Source organism: Symsagittifera roscoffensis, chromosome 3 (genome assembly GCF_963678635.1).
Source record: "Symsagittifera roscoffensis chromosome 3, txSymRosc1.1, whole genome shotgun sequence".
In the NCBI taxonomy this organism is placed as follows: Eukaryota; Metazoa; Xenacoelomorpha; order Acoela; family Convolutidae; genus Symsagittifera; species Symsagittifera roscoffensis.
Window position 1 is genome coordinate 48,054,283 of NC_087064.1, and position 17,365 is coordinate 48,071,647.

Below are 17,365 nucleotides of genomic sequence, written 5' to 3' on the forward strand. Positions count from 1 at the left end.
TAAAGTACTCTTTTGAGTGGCAAAAATCTCCGTAATTTGTATTTCTGGTATAACTATAAATAGTTTATACTAAAATTCATCTTTGTTAATCGTTTCAAGATCCTAATTTGTTCATCTTATTCTTATAAAGTAAACCACACAAAGTTCGTCGTATTGCCAATCATGAAGAAAGACTCTCATGCTAAAACCCATAAAACTCTGTACTTACACTTCAACCGGCATGGAGTCTGAAAAGTTATTTTTAACTACTAAACGCAAACAAAGACCCATCTTTTTAGAGAAATAATCTTTGCGAACTAGCAAATAATATAAAAAGATGATCAATCAGTCATGGTTTTTAAACTGCCTGCCAAAAAAAAGGATTTTTAATAACTTATTCCAACTTCACATCAAATTGGGCTCTCTCTCTCTCTCATTGAATTACCTTTGTTTAATTTGAACGTTAAATTCATGTTATAATTTTTTTTAAGAAAGAGTTAACGTTAGTGTAAATTTCACATAGGTAAATGTAAGGCTGCATGGGGAGTAAGTTAGTCGGAGACAATGAACTACAGGTCAACCAAAGGTGACAGATAACACCGAAGGTTAAATACCAGTTAACACCAGCAGATTGAGTGAATGCAGTTGAATTGAAGAACAAAGAACTAAAATGGACTGTGAACTAATTTAATCTTATGACATTCCCCTTGTTGCGGTGGAATGAAGAAAAAGAAGACTTAAAGTACTCAATGAAATTTAGGTTACTGACGAAAAATTTTAGCTTAAGTTTTGAGTACTGCTTTCAACTAGATACAACTTAAGTGTTCAGTTTTTGACAGCCCTACTTTGACATTGGAAGTTTTAGGTTTCTACTACGCCTCTTTTATCTTGGTAAGGTTTAGTCGTGTTGGAAATTTGCACTTGGTAAGATTTAGTGACATATTTTCTTTGTCTAGTTTCCTTAAACCGATTTATGCTCGATTTCACTATCTTTAATTACAACCTGAATGTCAACTATAAAAGGGCGTGCCTGTGGAAACTCGGATATGATTGAGTCAATTATTCTCTGAAATTTTGCAGGCCTTGTGGTTAAACCGTATATCCCGGTTTTAAACCGGTACTTACCTGTTGACTGGCCCCCACTAATGAAAAAGTACATTGTAAGCTTGTTCCGGGTTCGCAGTCCGATGGCGTATGTGAGATCCATCGTTGAGAAATATTCATCCCCGCCTTTCGTTCGCTTATCGTTTGCCCCACCGTTTCCACGAGCTCTTCGATGTTTGTCGTTTGATATTTATTCTAATGGACTTGCTTACTTAATTCCTTGGATTCCAATGCTGATTTTACTGACCCGTTTTCTTTCCCTGTAAAATTATTTGTCTGAATAGTCTTCTAGTTTTTCAAATTGTCCTTGTTTCAAAAGTATAACAGTTTTTTTTTATAAAATTTTACCTGCTGTGTTTTTGCAACCCTTCTTCCTTTTTGCTGTACTGTGATAAGTTTTTCAAAACATTTTGTTTTCCCCTTCCAGTTTATTAAGTTACCGACTCAACGAAAGATACTGTTAAATTGCTTACTGAAGTCGTGTTGCCATAGGTCCAGTGGTGTCTCTGCTTCGGTCATTTCTTCACCATCCTGTTCTCTCTGGATAGACGTCAAGTTCTCCCCGGGTGTTTTCTGGATCAGCTGCAACCCATGACTAGACATTAGCTCCCTTCCAACAATGGATGGTCTGCTGCCTCCTATCACCTTGATCTTCGCTTCGACGGCCCATCCAATCGTTTTCAGCAGTACTGTCATAGTCCCCAGTAGATGTAGTGGGTTGTTCCTGTTTCCCTGATTTAGATGTCCTCCGGTTGCAGCTCGTTCAGTTTAACTCCTGCGGTGCCCAGTCTTCTCCATAGCTCCGTAAAGGCAAGTATTGAGATCGGCGATCCGCTATCTATCCAAACGCTCGTTTACCATTAATTTTTATCGGCAGTTTTGCGCCCGCGAGCTTCTCCTCAGTTTCTTTCTTGAATGTATAGCCATAGCTACATAGCCACCCGAACTGTCCTAATCGCATGACCTGTGTCTCTTCTCAGGCATATTGACCCATCCAACGAAACTTTCATGTTGAGAAAGGATATTCTCCGAGTCCCCGGATTCACTTGTTCTCCTGACCTTGAATTAGTGCCACTGCCGGGCGTCATTCGTTGCTACGTTTGACTTGTTTTTCGGCAGAATTTGTAAGTCGCGCTTCTTTTCGGACATCTTGCCACATATTCTGGAGTAATAATGGGTTGATCACAATGATAGCACTTTTTGTTTCCTAGTTGCTTTCCCCCTCGGGGTTCAAGAATTCCTCGGAACGGTAGCCGTACGCGTTGTCTAACCTTCCTATATCAGCCTTGGATTGGTCCCACCGGTTCCAATTTGATCTAAAATGCTCCACCGGTTGTGCTGCTCGGTGTTGTTCCTCCGGTTGTCAATAAATTCGTTTTCGCAAACTTGTCTCCGGGCTCGTATGATAACGCTACACGATACACTTCCTCTGGTGTTTTTGTTGATCGGCATAATTCGTTTTGGACATCTCTTTTACTCAAGTTCACAATGAATACATCTCGTAAAATCCTGGTCTCCAAGGTTAAAAAAATGGAATGTGCCACCAATCCACTCAAGGCCGAATGGAACTCTTCCAAAAATTCCCCGATGTGCTAAGAGCTGAAACGTTTCGTACGCTTCGTTACGTTTTTTCTTGAACGCCGTTTATATATCATCAATGACCCTCGAGTAACGGGTCGCTGTCAAGTCTAAACGTGGTTTCCGCCCGTGGAAATCATCCTGTCCTTTTTCCCACAGGCACAGGTATAAGTTCGATATCAGTGTCTGTTCCGCCTCCAGTCGATTGTTTCAATGTCCACGCCCACTGGTAAGGCCGCAACTTGGGCCGTTGTTAGCTTAGCCGCATAGCAGAAGTTTTTCGAATTAAAATTATGTTTTGGCACCATTCCCCATTGGATACGATAAAACCAAAAATTCCATAGCATTATTGGCTCCGCGAAATTAGGGGACCAGAACGACATAATCCCCAGTGGGTTTGTCCCTTCACTTTGGCCTGTTGGCTGCGCCATGTCAAGAACGAGTTATCGAAGGTGTAAACTTCAGATAGATAAATGTAAGGCTGCAGTGCATAAAATAGTCAGAGACAATGAACTACAAGTCAACCAAATGTGACAGACAACTACGAAAGTTAAATACCAGTTAGCACCAGACGGATTGATTGAATGCAGTTGGAATAAGGAGAATAGAACTAAAACGGACTGTCAACTAACTTAATCACCATGAAACTAATTTTTTGATATCTGTTCAAAACAGTCAGATACAAAAATGTCTGAAAAATAGCCCAAGCAATAATTGTTTTATTTTACAAGCCGGTAGACCGAGAAATGTTCTTTGTTCAAACAACATAAATCGTAAAATAGCGCCCGCCGCAGTCGCGCCAACGTTTTGCGAGCCGGCCAACTGAATTTCACAGACGGCCTCAAACAGGACTGTTTTGTATCGGACTGTTTTTTTTTATTAGACTAATGATTATTTGGACTGTTATGCATTGTACTGTTTTGTATAGGACCGTTTTTTATCTCGGAATGTTTCGTATATGCCCCTTTTTTTAAATACTTTTCAGTTCGATTTTGATATTAGTTTTTGATAGTGCAGCCCTTTTTTGGCTGAAATTGTTACAAACCGAATCTTTGGTAGACGCTGTTCATGGACTCTGTCATCTGTTCACGCAGCAGCACTCTCATCTCCCTGTAGGAGAACTGGGTCACCTCTTCTCTGTTTGGAGAAGCGATGGAGACATTAAAGGCCACCCATGCCCCCGAGGTCTTGTCGGAGAAACGGACCACCACGCAGGAGAACGTAAGAGCTGTTCCGTTGACTGTAATTTCGGCACACTGAAATCTTCCATTTTTTAGAAGTTCAATTTTTCATCGGCTAAAACTGTTCTCAACAGAGAAAAATGTTGTAGAATTAACAGACTTGAACATGAAGGTGGATGGACGATATGGTAGTCTGAAGATCAATCAAATTACATGATCCATTGTTACATCGTCCATGACGTATGGTTCCTGACGCATGGTCCAGCACTTATGATCCATGACTAATGGTTCTTGACGTATGGCCTATTATTTATGTTACATGATCTATGATGCCTGATTGCTCTAACTTACATCTTCGTTGATTTTGTCCACGACCACTACAGTTTTTTCGGCGGTTAAGTCTTCATACCACAATCCATATGGCTGGAACTGTTGAGCCAGTTTGCCAGTCATCTTGTACTCCCCAATGTATGTTTCCGCTTGTCCATATTTCACGCCCAGAAGCACGATCAAGGCCAAATGTGCAATTGGTGGACGCATGGTCTAAAAAGCAGAGATTATAATTTAAAAAGGTGAGAGAATTTTTTACACAGTGGCTATGCTGAGCTTCGCACCATGTGTCTTAAGCAAAACTTGATATGCCTTAAGCAAAACTTGATGTGTCTCGGCTAATGTGTCTTAAGCAAAACTTGAAAAACATGATTGAACTTTGTTGAAGAAATCGTAGGCTCGAAAAATAACATTGCAGTTGTTATAGAAGTCAATTACCTTCAAAAAAAACGGATTTGAGCTTAACTTCATCCATTTCTTTCTGATGACCAAAAGATGAAAACGATGAGAAAACATTTTGGTCAAAAAATTGAGGTACGGAAAGTTCTTTTAATCTTTCAACCAAACAATCTGCATATCCAATAAGAACAATCGGGGATAAAGGCCCTATTCGCTATAATATAAGATCAAAAAGAAATATAACGAAAAACAAAAATTCAGACATATGAATGCAAAAATTTCAAACAATTGCCACAAAAAAACTTGCGGAAAATCTGAAAAAACTCTCAATTACTCTCTAAAATATCACAGTTACATCAAGAATTATCAGTTATGAAATTTATACGCAACGGTTAAAGAGCTAAATCACAACAAAAAAATAACACTGAAAAACGCAAAAAACTGGAAATTAAAAAACATGAAAAATTTTACAAAAATTTCAGCCAGAGAGAACTTGCCTCCACATTCCTTTGTGGACAAGAAAATTGAGTCAAATTTGCAAAACACATCTGCAAATTTATCAATTTTCGAAATTTTTTTGACGAATTGAAACAATACGTTGAACTATCAAGTTGAATTGATTTCAAATAAAATTGTTTAAACCTGAAACACAACAAAATAATTGAAACTAAAACTAATTTCAGCGCATTTTAAGAAAAAAAAAGATCAGAAACCATGCATCCAAAAAAACTGACAACCTATTTGCAAAATAAGATACTAGCAGAAAAATCCAAAAAAGTTTTTATTTCTAGAAAGAATTTTTGGCGCCTATAAAAACCAGAAAAACATGAACTATAATTACCTTCTTGAGAATGAAGAAAAAATTTTCAAAAATCTATAAAAAAATTAACAAAATTATTTACCCGGCAAATACGTTGACAAACTTGGGGTGGAAATCAATAAAACCGACAAAAAATTAACTTACATCTAGGATTTTTTTCAGCTATAAAAAAGTAACCACTTTAGTCGTTGAAGCCAGTTTTTGAATTACAGCTGTTAGACGTGCATCTTGAGTAGAAATAGAAAGTAGAGATATATTTGGAGATGACCAAATTTCAGTCATCCTGGAACAAACTGTTGTAAAAGAAAAAAGTCTAATACTCGATTGTATTACCTTTGCTTATCGAAAAGGTAAAAACAAGGGCTTAAACAATTTGTGAATTGAGTTCATTATACGCTGGTGAAAATGCTCAAAATGCAGAAAAACTAATCAGCAAATGATGCCAAAAAGTAAAAATGCAAAATTATTGATCCCAGGATGTGAAAGCAGAAAAAAAAGGTTGTTAACCCAGATTGGTTGTTGCTCTTCACAGTTTTTCTATTTTTGCTGACTGATTGAGTGAAAACACTGACTGGAAAAAACGTATGTAACTCCAGACGCAGTCTTCTGCATTCTTTTGCATAGTGGTGTCTGAAGTCGCGAGGAAAACCCGACTCCTTGAAAAAGGTATAAAAACGAACGCGAGTTCCAGAATAGCAGAGCAAGTGGTAGGCGTTGGCAATGATAACCAATGGTTTTTCATATTATACTTGCCGAATAAAAGCACAAGAACTAGGCTAAGTTAACACTCAGCAAAATTAATCTACTCTGTGGGACGTTTTTCAAATTAGTTTCAGCAATTTTTAATTAGGTCGAAAGTATCTTCAATTTTTTTTTTAATTTTCAAAAATTTGGGTTTCAAAAATTCAATGGTAGTTTTATAATGCAGCATAAGCAAGATCTTTAAGTTAAATGAATAGTTTGAGCCTGTTGCACTGAATTTTTTTCTGAAGTTTTCGAAAAACTTTGTTTTGTTAAATAATTCAAAAAAATCTTTCAAAACAACTGCTCTTCTTTCATTTCCTTAGCTAGAAGCAAACAAGTTAGTCTTACGTAAAAAGGGGACATCAAAACTACATTTTACCTATGTAAACTATCAAAAAGAATAGTTTTGCATTAAACAAATGACAGGCTCTGAATATTACGTTTTTGGATTGCGGGAATCATTTTTCGGGTGTGAGAACCGTGGGAATTTCATTAGCATGGGGTTCGTAACAGAAATTTATTGGGCATAGAGTGCAAACGAGAACTCCAAAACAACATTTTGCTGGCAGCAAAATTCCGCTGGCAGCAAATCACACCATGGTTGGTGTGATCCGAAAGCTAAAAGATTGCAAAAAAATGATTTAGGCGCGATCAAAATTATTGTCGTCAAATTCAATTTAAAAAATAGTTTCAAACTAATGTACTGAGTTATTTTGTAAATCTTTCGGAAAATTTAGTTTCGCTAAGTATTTCGAAAACATCTTTAAAAACAACTGATCTTCTTTAAATTCATTAGCTAAAGGCAAACAATATGGTGTGAATGAAAATTGGGGAAGGAGTAGATCGAAATTATGTCGTCAAAAAATGAATGGAAAAAACAACAACTTTTTCTAATATAATTTAAAGAATTTTTTTTGTCAAAAAGCGCTAAATAAAACATCCAAACTTAGTTTTTTTCGAAGCAAAATAAAATTATGCATACTAAAAGTCAAGAAAAACGTATTTTTTATAAAAATGAGCGTTATCCATTGTATTCCTCGCTCGAAATTAGGCTGAACCTCAAATTTTTCGAACAGTTTTTCTCGATACTGAGAGACGTTTTTTCACATTTTCCAATTGTCGTTCGAGTAACGTTGAAATAACTTCAATAAGAAATATCACTCGACCCACTCCGGTCTCTAATTGTGGTACGTACTTGCGTGGAAAAACAACACACCGGGACTAAAAATTTTCCCGCATTTTCAATGATCGAACAAAATATCAAGTTATTTAGTGGAAATTCTCCCTGATGTTCATTTCAAGCGTCCAAAAGTTGCAAACTAATGTATTGAACGTTATGCTTTATCTCATATATTTCATCTTTTTCATGATGTGTCATCGCTGTACCTGACAAAAAATACTCGAATAACTCCCACAATCAATGTTCAGGTTTTTAAAAATTTGAAAAAAAAAACTCAAAAACATTTCTTATTTTTCATTTTGATTAGATGAAATAAATAAGCCAGTGCTTAGATAACTTTCAGACAACTTTTTTTGAAGGAAAAGTACTGCAGTTTTTATAGGATTGTCGTTTTACTGCAAGTTTTTCATACCAGGATGTCTAGAATTGCCAGGGGCAAATCTAGAATTTTTTAATGAGAGGGCGCTTTTTCAGAAGCCTTCGAAAAGTTTGTCGACTTTTTTGAGGTAAACCAACTTGATTTTCTGAGCTTTTCCAGATAAAGACCCTATATTGATTACATTTTCTGAGCTGGAAGCAAATTTGCGAAAAAAAATAAGCCACCGTAGGAAAGCATTGTCCAAAAAATCCCTTTTTTGCACAATCTTCGTCCTTATAGTTAGTTTTTAATGGCGCTAAAGGCGTCCTTGGAAAAATTTTAACGTCAGTCAGCAACAAACAAACATCTCAATTTAATCAAAAGCGGGTTCGATTCTTCCCTTTAATTACATCCGCTACTGTATGATATTTTTCTGAATAACCACCGAAAAAAACTTTGAAAGGGACGGTAATAAAGAACTGATAACAGATGTAAGGAGGCCGAAGTAATTGTGTTTCATGTTTCTAGTTTTATAAAAAAAAGATTGTATATTTCTTCCGCTCTTTCAAATAATTGTAAAAATCAACTAACCCAAACACAAATCGGTGCTCACAAATTATTTTATTCTGCTAAACTTTATCAGTTTGCTACTTATTGATATCAAAATCAATGCATCGGCACAGAGGCTAAGCAAATAAAAATCTCCAAAAAAGTTGGAGCAAATGAAAATTGTTAACAAAACTGTCAAAAAACAACAACAGTTTCAAACAAGCTTTTCGTTTTTACCAAGCGGCCGCAAAGCCGACAAAACCTGAGCAGACACCCAATGTGCTGGCAACAACAAAATTGGCATAACAAATTATCAAAAAAACATTTTAGCAGTTAGTTTTACAACTCTGAAGTCTTTTAACACATACTATCTGAATTTGAAAACTTGCAATTGATAGTAACAGCGACACAAAATACGATAGTATAGGACAAAATACATAGGATGGTACAAGCCGATTAAACATAAACAAATCCCTTTAGGCCGAATATAACTTTCACACGACAAAAAAGGAAAACCAACAAAATATATGCAAAGTCAACGATATTAACTTTTATAAATTTTAGGAGTTCGATGTTGAACTTAGTCGATATTTCAACTAATTTTCAGATGTTGCAACTAGGCCGATAAAACATGAGGCCGATAAAAATTGCAACTAATTTTCAGATGTTGCAACTAGGCCGAAAAAACATGACCAGACGAACGAAAGTCAGGTAGTTCCATTTTACCCAAAAATAACTTCAGTTTCAGACATAGAGAAAAAAAGCAACAGCCGCAGCCGGGACTTAAACTCCAGACATAAGTCTTACAAAGAAAACCGCATTACCTTTAGGCCAAGAGAAAACGAGTCTGGAAGTTGAAACGGATCAATAATAAAGGAAGCAAAGACTCAAGAAAAACTGAAGAAAATTTGTTTACGGGGAAAAAGTTTAGTTATTGACTACAAGCCACTTGCTATCGTAAATAAAATTAAATCTTTGAAATTGCAGAGCACCTTTTAAGCAAATTTTGATAAACTATCAGCCTTAACTTTAAAGACAGAGGCAAAGCAGAGCTTCGCTTGCCATCAAGCAGACAGGAAAGAGAAAGAGTGATTTTTAACGTTCAAGGGAATCCGAAGGAAAGTAGAACTTTTATGGTTTCCTCGAGTGAGCCAAATTTAGGCAACGTTTTTGGATTGCGGGAATCATTTTTCGGGTGTGAGAACCGTGGGAATTTCATTAGCATGGGGTTCCTAACAGAAATTTATTGAGCATAGAGTGCAAACGAGAACTCCAAAACAACATTTTGCTGGCAGCAAAATTCTGCTGGCAGCGAATCACACCATGGTTGGTGTGATCCGAGAGCTAGAAGATCGCAAAAAAATGAATTAGGCGCGATCAAAATTATTGTCGTCAAATTCAATTTAAAAATTAGTTTCAAATTAATGTATTGAGTTATTTTGTAAATCTTTCGAAAATTTAGTTTCGCTTAGTTTTTCGAAAACATCTTTAAAAACAACTGATCTTCTTTAAATTCATTAGCTAAAGGCACACAACATGGTGTGAATGAAAATTGGGGAAGGAGTAGACATCAATTCTCACCTATGGTCAAGTCTCATCCTATTCTCAACTATCGGAATTTAACAAAAGATAACTATTCAATTTTTATAAAATGACAGGCTCTGAGTATTACGTTTTTGGATTGCAGGAATCCTTTTTTTTGGTCTGAGAACCGTAGGAATTTCATAACTATGTGGTTCCTTTGAGAAATTTAGTGAGAAAAGGGTGGAAATGCAAACGAGAACTCCAAAGAAAATGTGTAGTTTTTAGTGGATGGTGTAATTCGAGAATTAAAACATAAAAATAATGATTTAGGATCGATCGAAATTATTGTCGTCAAAAAATGAATGGAAAAAACAACAACTTTTTCTAATACAATTTAAAGAATTTTTTTTGTCAAAAAAGCGCTAACTAAAACATCCAAACGTAGTTTTCTTCGAAGCAAAATAAAGTTATGTATACTAAAAGTCAAGAAAAACGTAAATTTCTATAAAATGAGCGTTATCCATTGTATTACTCGCTCGAAATTAGACTGAACCTCAAATTTTTCGAACAGTTTTTCTCGATACTGAGACGTTTTTTCAACTTTTCTAATCGTCGTTCGAGTAACGTTTGAAAGAACTTCAATAAGATATATCACTCGACCCACTCCGATCTCTAATTGTGGTACGTACTTGCGTGGAAAAAAAACACACCCGAACTAAAAATTTTCCCGCATTTTCAATGACCGAACAAAATATCAAGTTTTTTAGTGGAAATTCTCCCTGATGTTCAATTCAAGCGTCCAAAAGTTGCAAACTAATGTATTGAACGTTATACTTTATCTCATATATTTCATCTTTTATATGATGTGTCTTCGCTGTACCTGACAAAAAAAAACACGACTAACTCCCACAATCAATGTTCAGGTTTTTAAAAATTTGAAAAAAATTTCAAAAACATTTCTTATTCTTCATTTTGATTAGATGAAATAAATAAGCCAGTGCTTAGATAATTTTCAGACAACTTTTTTTGAAGAAAAAGTACTGCAGTTTTCATAGGATCGTCGTTTTACTGCAAGTTTTTCATACGATAGCAGGGGCGAATCTAGAATTTTTTAAGGAGAGGGCGCTTTTTTTTCAGAAGCCTTCGAAAAGTTTGTCGACTTTTTTGAGGTAAACTAAATTGTTTTTCTGAGCTTTTCCAGATAAAGACCCTATATTGATTACATTTTCTGAGCTGTAAGCAAATTTGCGAAAAAAATAAGCCACCGTAGGAAAGCATTGTCCAAAAAATCCCTTTTTTGCACAAGCTCCGTCCTTGTAGTTAGTTTTCATTGGCGCTAAAGGCGTCCTTGGAAAAATTTTAACGTCAGTCAGCAACAAACAAACATCTCAATTTAATCAAATGTGGGTTCGATTTCCTCGGCGGTTCGAAACTTCCCTTTAATTACATCCGCTACTGAATGATACTTTTCTGAATAACCACCGAAATAAAGTTTGAAAGGGACGGTAATAAAGAACTGATAACAGATGTAAGGATGCCGAAGTAATTGTGTATCATGTTTCTAGTTTTATAAAAATAGATTGTATAACTCTTCCGCTCTTTCAAATAATTGTAAAAGTCAACTAACCCAAATACAAATCGGTGCTCACAAATTATTTTATTCTGCTAAAATTTATCAGTTTGCTACTTATTCCCTTTAGGCCAATAGGGAATGAATCTGGTAATTGAAACGGATCAATAATAATAAAGGAAGCAAAGACTCAAGAAAAACTGAAGAAAATTTGTTTACGGGGAAAAAGTTTAGTTCTTGACTACAAGCCACTTGCTATCGTAAATAAAATTAAATCTTTGAAAATACAGAGCATCTTTTAAGCAAATTTTGATAAACTGTCAGCATTAACTTTAAAGACAGAGACAAAGCGGAGCTTCGCATCACTTGACATGACACAAATTAGCATTGCCATCTAGCAGACAGGAAAGAGAAAGAGTGATTTTTAACGTTCAAGGGAATCCGAAGGAAAGTAGAACTTTTATGGTTTCCTCGAGTGAGCCAAATTTAGGCAAGTAAGCCAATAAAATACAAGAAAAAACCAATCTGGCCAAAAAACTTTAAGCAAGAAAAAACAAAAAAAGGAAAATATAGGAAGTCAAGTTTAGTAGCACTACAGATTGCAGGAGTAAATGAAAGCATAGAAAGTAACTACAATGACAAATGCATACGGAAGAAAAAAGCCGACAAAACAAAAGCAGAAAAAATCAAAGTCGACACTTTTTTGAAGTGAATTTTAATAGTTTCAAAAAAAAACAGGTCCTGGTCAGATTGGAACCCAGAACTTTTGCCGTCCCAGGCGTATTCGTTACCACCGGGTATCTTACCATACCCAGGCGTATCTCGTGTGCAAAAGACAATGCAAAATTTGTATTCATTATGAACCAAGGAAGGTACCATCAGGAGTCCACTGAGCCTGTGGGTTTAGAATTCTTTGAGAAAGAAGATACCAACTGATTCAAGTGATTATTCTGATAAACAAGTTGTTAATCAGAGTAAAATCTTTATTCCGCTTTGATAACGATTGCTTATCACAAACGTAAGGAACACCAAAATAAAAAACCGTCTAAATCAAACCGACAAGTTAGAAAACAAACCTTGAATATAGGTGAAGATATAAACTTTTTGAAAAACTAATTAGGAAAAGCAGACTTAGAAAACGATCAAATATTGAGCAAAAATAATCCTGGCAGAAACAAGTTGAAAAAGAAGTCAGCTGTTGCAGTTCATCAGAAAACTATTCTTAAAGACAACCTGTGGATTGCAGCTTCTGTTCAGTAGTAGTATTCTATCTTTTTCGATAAAATTTATACCAATTAAAGAGTAACAACATAATAAAACCAATGCACTAGTCTAATTCGGGCTTGAGAGTATAAAAAGGTCAAATTAAGCGAAAGAGCTGTTAGAAAATGGTGAATTAACTCAAGGTAACAGCGATTTACCCCTTCTTTGATTTGGAAATTCTTTGATTTGTGAAAAAAATGGCCCGAAAAAATTTAGGTTCATACTATTTCACTACGATCGCCAGTTTATTTGTATAAAAATTTAAAACTATTACATAACAATCGTCCTGAGATAACAAAAGGAAACAAAATTAGTCAATTAAGCTCATTAAACGTGAGTGCCTCATAACCGTTTTAATGAAAAAAAAACTTAGCAGCAGAGCAAACATATTTATTACGATTCAACTCTCAAAACACACGCCATTAAATGGCTTATTCAACCTGCTAATTCAAAAAAAACGCCTAAGAAAGCAAAAACTTTTGCGATTGAGGTTACAAAAAAATCATTTAGTATCACATTACGATTGATGTGTAAAAAAAAACAACCAATTCAAAATCCGAGTTGGTAAATTTACAAAACTACATGACAACTGACAAACATAGTAAAAACTGTTTGATTAAAAAAAACCGAAGTTGAGCCGAAAAAAGCAAGCAATTAAACATAAGTTCAACAATTAAAATTTCTTTTAAAAATTTCGAATTTATGAAAACTGGCAAAAAACCATGGCCCACTGGGACTTGGACCAAAGACCTCAAGGATCAATTTTAATCCGTTTTAGATCAAGTGGCACAACGCGTGACAGTTGTTAACTTTTAATAATACATCAAATTCAATTTCTTACAGCTTTTATCAAAAATTACTCACAATAAAAATCAAGATTTTTCATTATAAAATATAAGCTCTTGCAAGTGAAAAATATAGGATGATTTTATTGCATGACACGATTACTTAAAAAATTTGATAGAGTTCGAATTTGCAATCTTTCAGTAAATTGTGCTTTTTTAAAAGATCTTAAATGCCTCCCACTCAGCATTTGAGTTTGATTTCGAAGAAACCTAGAAAAACGTTAAAAACTGAGCTTGATCAATTTTTCCTAGAAAAAAAACTGCACGATTTGAATAAGGGCCTTCATTTTGTCTATTGACGACTCAAATAACTGAGTTTTTTTCGTTCATAATCAGTTAAAACTCACGCAGATCCAATAGTATTTAGGGTGAACTAAGTCATTCGATACTTGCCGTTGACGGTACTGTTATCACAAAAAAGTGTTGGCCTAAATTATTTGTACATACCTTTTTTGAAATATAATGTGCCTGCAATCCAATGAATTGAGAAATTTTGAAGACTTTCCTGGTTGGATAGACTGCTCAGCTTGGAACTAACTGATCAACCTTGATCAAACGAACAACTCCGCAGGAAACGATCAAACAATGAATAAATATAACACTGGCAGAATCAAGTTGAAAAGAAGTCAACTAATACAGTTCATCAGAAGTCTATTCTGAAAGACAAACTGTGGGCTGCAGCTTCTGTTCAGTAGTAGTATTATATATTTTTGGTAAAATGTATACCAATCAAAGAGTAATAACAAAAAAAATCAATGTAGCAGTCTGATTTGGGCTTAAGAGTTTAAAAAAATCAAATAAAGAGAAAGAGCAGTTAGAAAATGGTGAACAAATTCAAGGTAACAACGATTTAACCGTTCTTTGGTTTGGGAGTATATTGGCCCGATGAAATTTAGGTTCATACTATTTCACTACAATCGCCAGTTTATTTCTATAAAAATTTAAATCTATTACATAATTATCGTCCTGAGATAACAAAAGGAAACAAAATTAGTCAATTAAGGTGATTAAACGTGAGTGCCTCATAACCGTTTTAATGAAAAAAAAAATAGCAAAAGAGCAAACACATTTATTACTATTCAACGCTCAAAACAAACGCCAATAATTGGCTTATTCAACCTGCTAATTCTAAAAAATGGCTAAGAAAGCAAAAAATTTTGCGATTGAGGTACAAAAAATCATTTAGTATTACATTACGATTGATGGGAAAAAAAACCAATTCAAGTTCCGAGTTGGTAAATTGACAAAACTACATGACAATTGACAAATATAGTAAAAACTGTTTGATTAGAAAAAAAACAGAAAATGAGCCGAAAAAACCAAGCAATTAAACATAAGTTCAACAATTAAAATTTCTTTTGGACCCAAGATTTCAAGGATCAAGGGCAAATGCATCAGTTTCAGATCAAGTGGCACAAGGCATGACAGTTGTTAACGTTTGATATTACATCAAGTTCAGTTTCTTACAGCTTTTATCAAAAGTTACTCACAATAAAAATCAAGAATTTTCATTATAAAATATAAGTTCTTGCTAGTGAAAAATATAGGATGATTTTATGGCATGACACGATTACTTCAAAAGTTTGATTGAGTTCGAATTTGCAATCTTCCAGTAAGTTGTGCTTTTTTAAAAGATGTTAAATGCCTTCCACTTAGCAATTGAGTTTGATTTCGAAGAAAACTACAAAGACAATCAAAACTGAGCTTGATCAATTTTTCCTAGAAAAAAAACTGCACGATTTGAATAAGGGCCTTCATTTTGTCTATTGACGACTCAAATAACTGAGTTTTCTTCGTTCATAATCAGTTAAAACTCACGCAGGTCCAATAGTTTTTAGGGTAAACTAAGTCATTCGACACTTGCCGTTAACGGTACTGTTATCACAAAAAATTGTTGGCCTAAGTTATTTTTACATACCTTTTTTTGAAATATAATGTACCTGCAATCCAGTGAATTGATAAATTTTGAAGAGTTTCCTGGTTTGGATAGACTGCTCAGCTCGGAACTACCTGATCAATCATTCAAAAAATGAACAACTCCGCAGGAAACGATCAAACAGTGATCAAGTATAACACTGACAGAATCAAGTTGAAAAGAAGTCAGCTAATACAGTTTATCAGAAGTCTATTCTGAAAGACAAAATGTGGGTTGCAGCTTCTTTTCAGTAGTAGTATTATACTTTTTCGGTAAAATGTATACCAATCAAAGAGTAATAACAAAATAAAATCAATGTAGCAGTCTGATTTGGGCATAAGAATTTAAAAAATTCAAATAAAGAGAAAGAGCAGTTAGAAAATGGTGAACAAGTTCAAGGTAACAACAATTTACCCCTTTTTTGGTTTGGGAGAAAATTGGCCCGAAAAAATTTAGGTTCATACTATTTCACTACAATCGCCAGTTTATTTGTATAAAAATTTAAAACTAATACATAATAATGGGTCAGAGATAACAAAAAGAAACAAAATTAGTCAATTAAGCTGTTTAAACGTGAGTGCCTCATAACCGTTTTAATGAAAAAAAACCTAGCAGCAGAGCAAACACATTTATTACTATTCAACTCTCAAAACACACGCCATTAAATGGCTTATTCAACCTGCTAATTCAAAAAAAATGCCTAAGAAAGCAAAAACTTTTGCGATTGATTACAAAAAAAATCATTTAGTATCACATTACGATTGATGTGTAAATAAAAAATAACCAATTCAAAATCCGAGTTGGTAAATTGACGAAACTACATGACAACTGACAACCATAGTAAAAACTGTTTGATTAAAAAAAACAGAAGTTGAGCCCAAAACCGCAAGCAATTAAACATAAGTTCAACAATTAAAATTTCTTTTGAAAATTTCGAATTTATGAAAACTGGCAAAAAACCATGGCCCACTGGGACTTGGACCAGAGATCTCAAGGATCAAGGGCAATTGCATCAGTTTTAGATCAAGTGGCACGAGGCGTGACTGCTGTTAACGTTTAAAAATACATCAAGTTCAATTTCTTACAGCTTTCATCAAAAGTGACTCACAATAAAAATCAAGATTTTTGATTATAAAAAACAAGCTCTTGCAAGTGAAAAACGTAAGATGATTTTTGGGCATGACGCGATTAATTCAAAATTGGATTGAGATCAAACTTGCAATCTTCCAGTAAACTGTGCTTTTTTAAAGAGATCTTATATGCCTTCCACTTAGCAATTGAATTTGATTTCGAAGGAACCTACAAAGACATTAAGAACTGAGCTTGATCAATTTTTCCTAGAAAAAAAACTGCACAATCTAAATAAAGGCCTTCATTTTGTCTTTTGACGACTCAAAAAAACTGAATTTTCTTCGTTCATAGTTAGTTAAAACTCACGCAGAAACAATAGTGTTTAGGATAAACTAAATGACTCGATACTTGCGGTTAAGGATACTGTTATCACAAAAAATGTTGGCCTAAGTTATTTGTACATACCTGTTTTGAAATATTCTGTACCTGCAATCCAGTAATTTAAAAAATTTTGAAGACTTTCCGTGTTTGGATACACTGCTCGTATTGGAACTAACTGATCAACCTTTATCAGACGAACAACTCCGCAGGAAACGATCAAACAATGAGCAAATATAACACTGGCAGAAACAAGTTGAAAAGAAGTCAGCTGTTTCAGTTCATCAGAAGTCTGTTCTGAAAAACAATATGTGGATTGCAGCTTCTGCTCAGTAGTAGTATTCTACTTTTTAGGTAAAATAGATACCAATTAAAAAAAAGAATAAGAATATCAATGTAGCAGTCTGATTTAAACTTAAGTAAAAAAAAAGTTTAAAGAGTTTAAAAAAGTCAAATATAGAGAAAGAACTGTTAGAAATGGTGAAATTTCTCAAGGTAAAATCGATTTACCCCTTCTTCGATTTGGGAAAAAAATTGGCTGGAAAAAATTTAGGTTCAAATTTTTTCACTATGATCG

General features: G+C 34.6%; 1 protein-coding gene across 1 annotated transcript in view; it reads right to left on the reverse strand.

Moving 5' to 3' along the window:
- Window positions 1-17,365, reverse strand: part of LOC134841118 (uncharacterized) — a 48,527-nt gene that overhangs the window by 28,608 nt on the left and 2,554 nt on the right. Inside the window, exons 2-4 of the mRNA XM_063856904.1 lie at window positions 4,194-4,385; window positions 3,707-3,917; window positions 209-227 (exon numbers count right to left, since the gene is read on the reverse strand). Of these exons, the coding sequence (XP_063712974.1) occupies window positions 209-227; window positions 3,707-3,917; window positions 4,194-4,382 (419 nt within the window). The 5' untranslated portion in view covers window positions 4,383-4,385. The remainder of the gene's footprint in view (window positions 1-208; window positions 228-3,706; window positions 3,918-4,193; window positions 4,386-17,365) is intronic.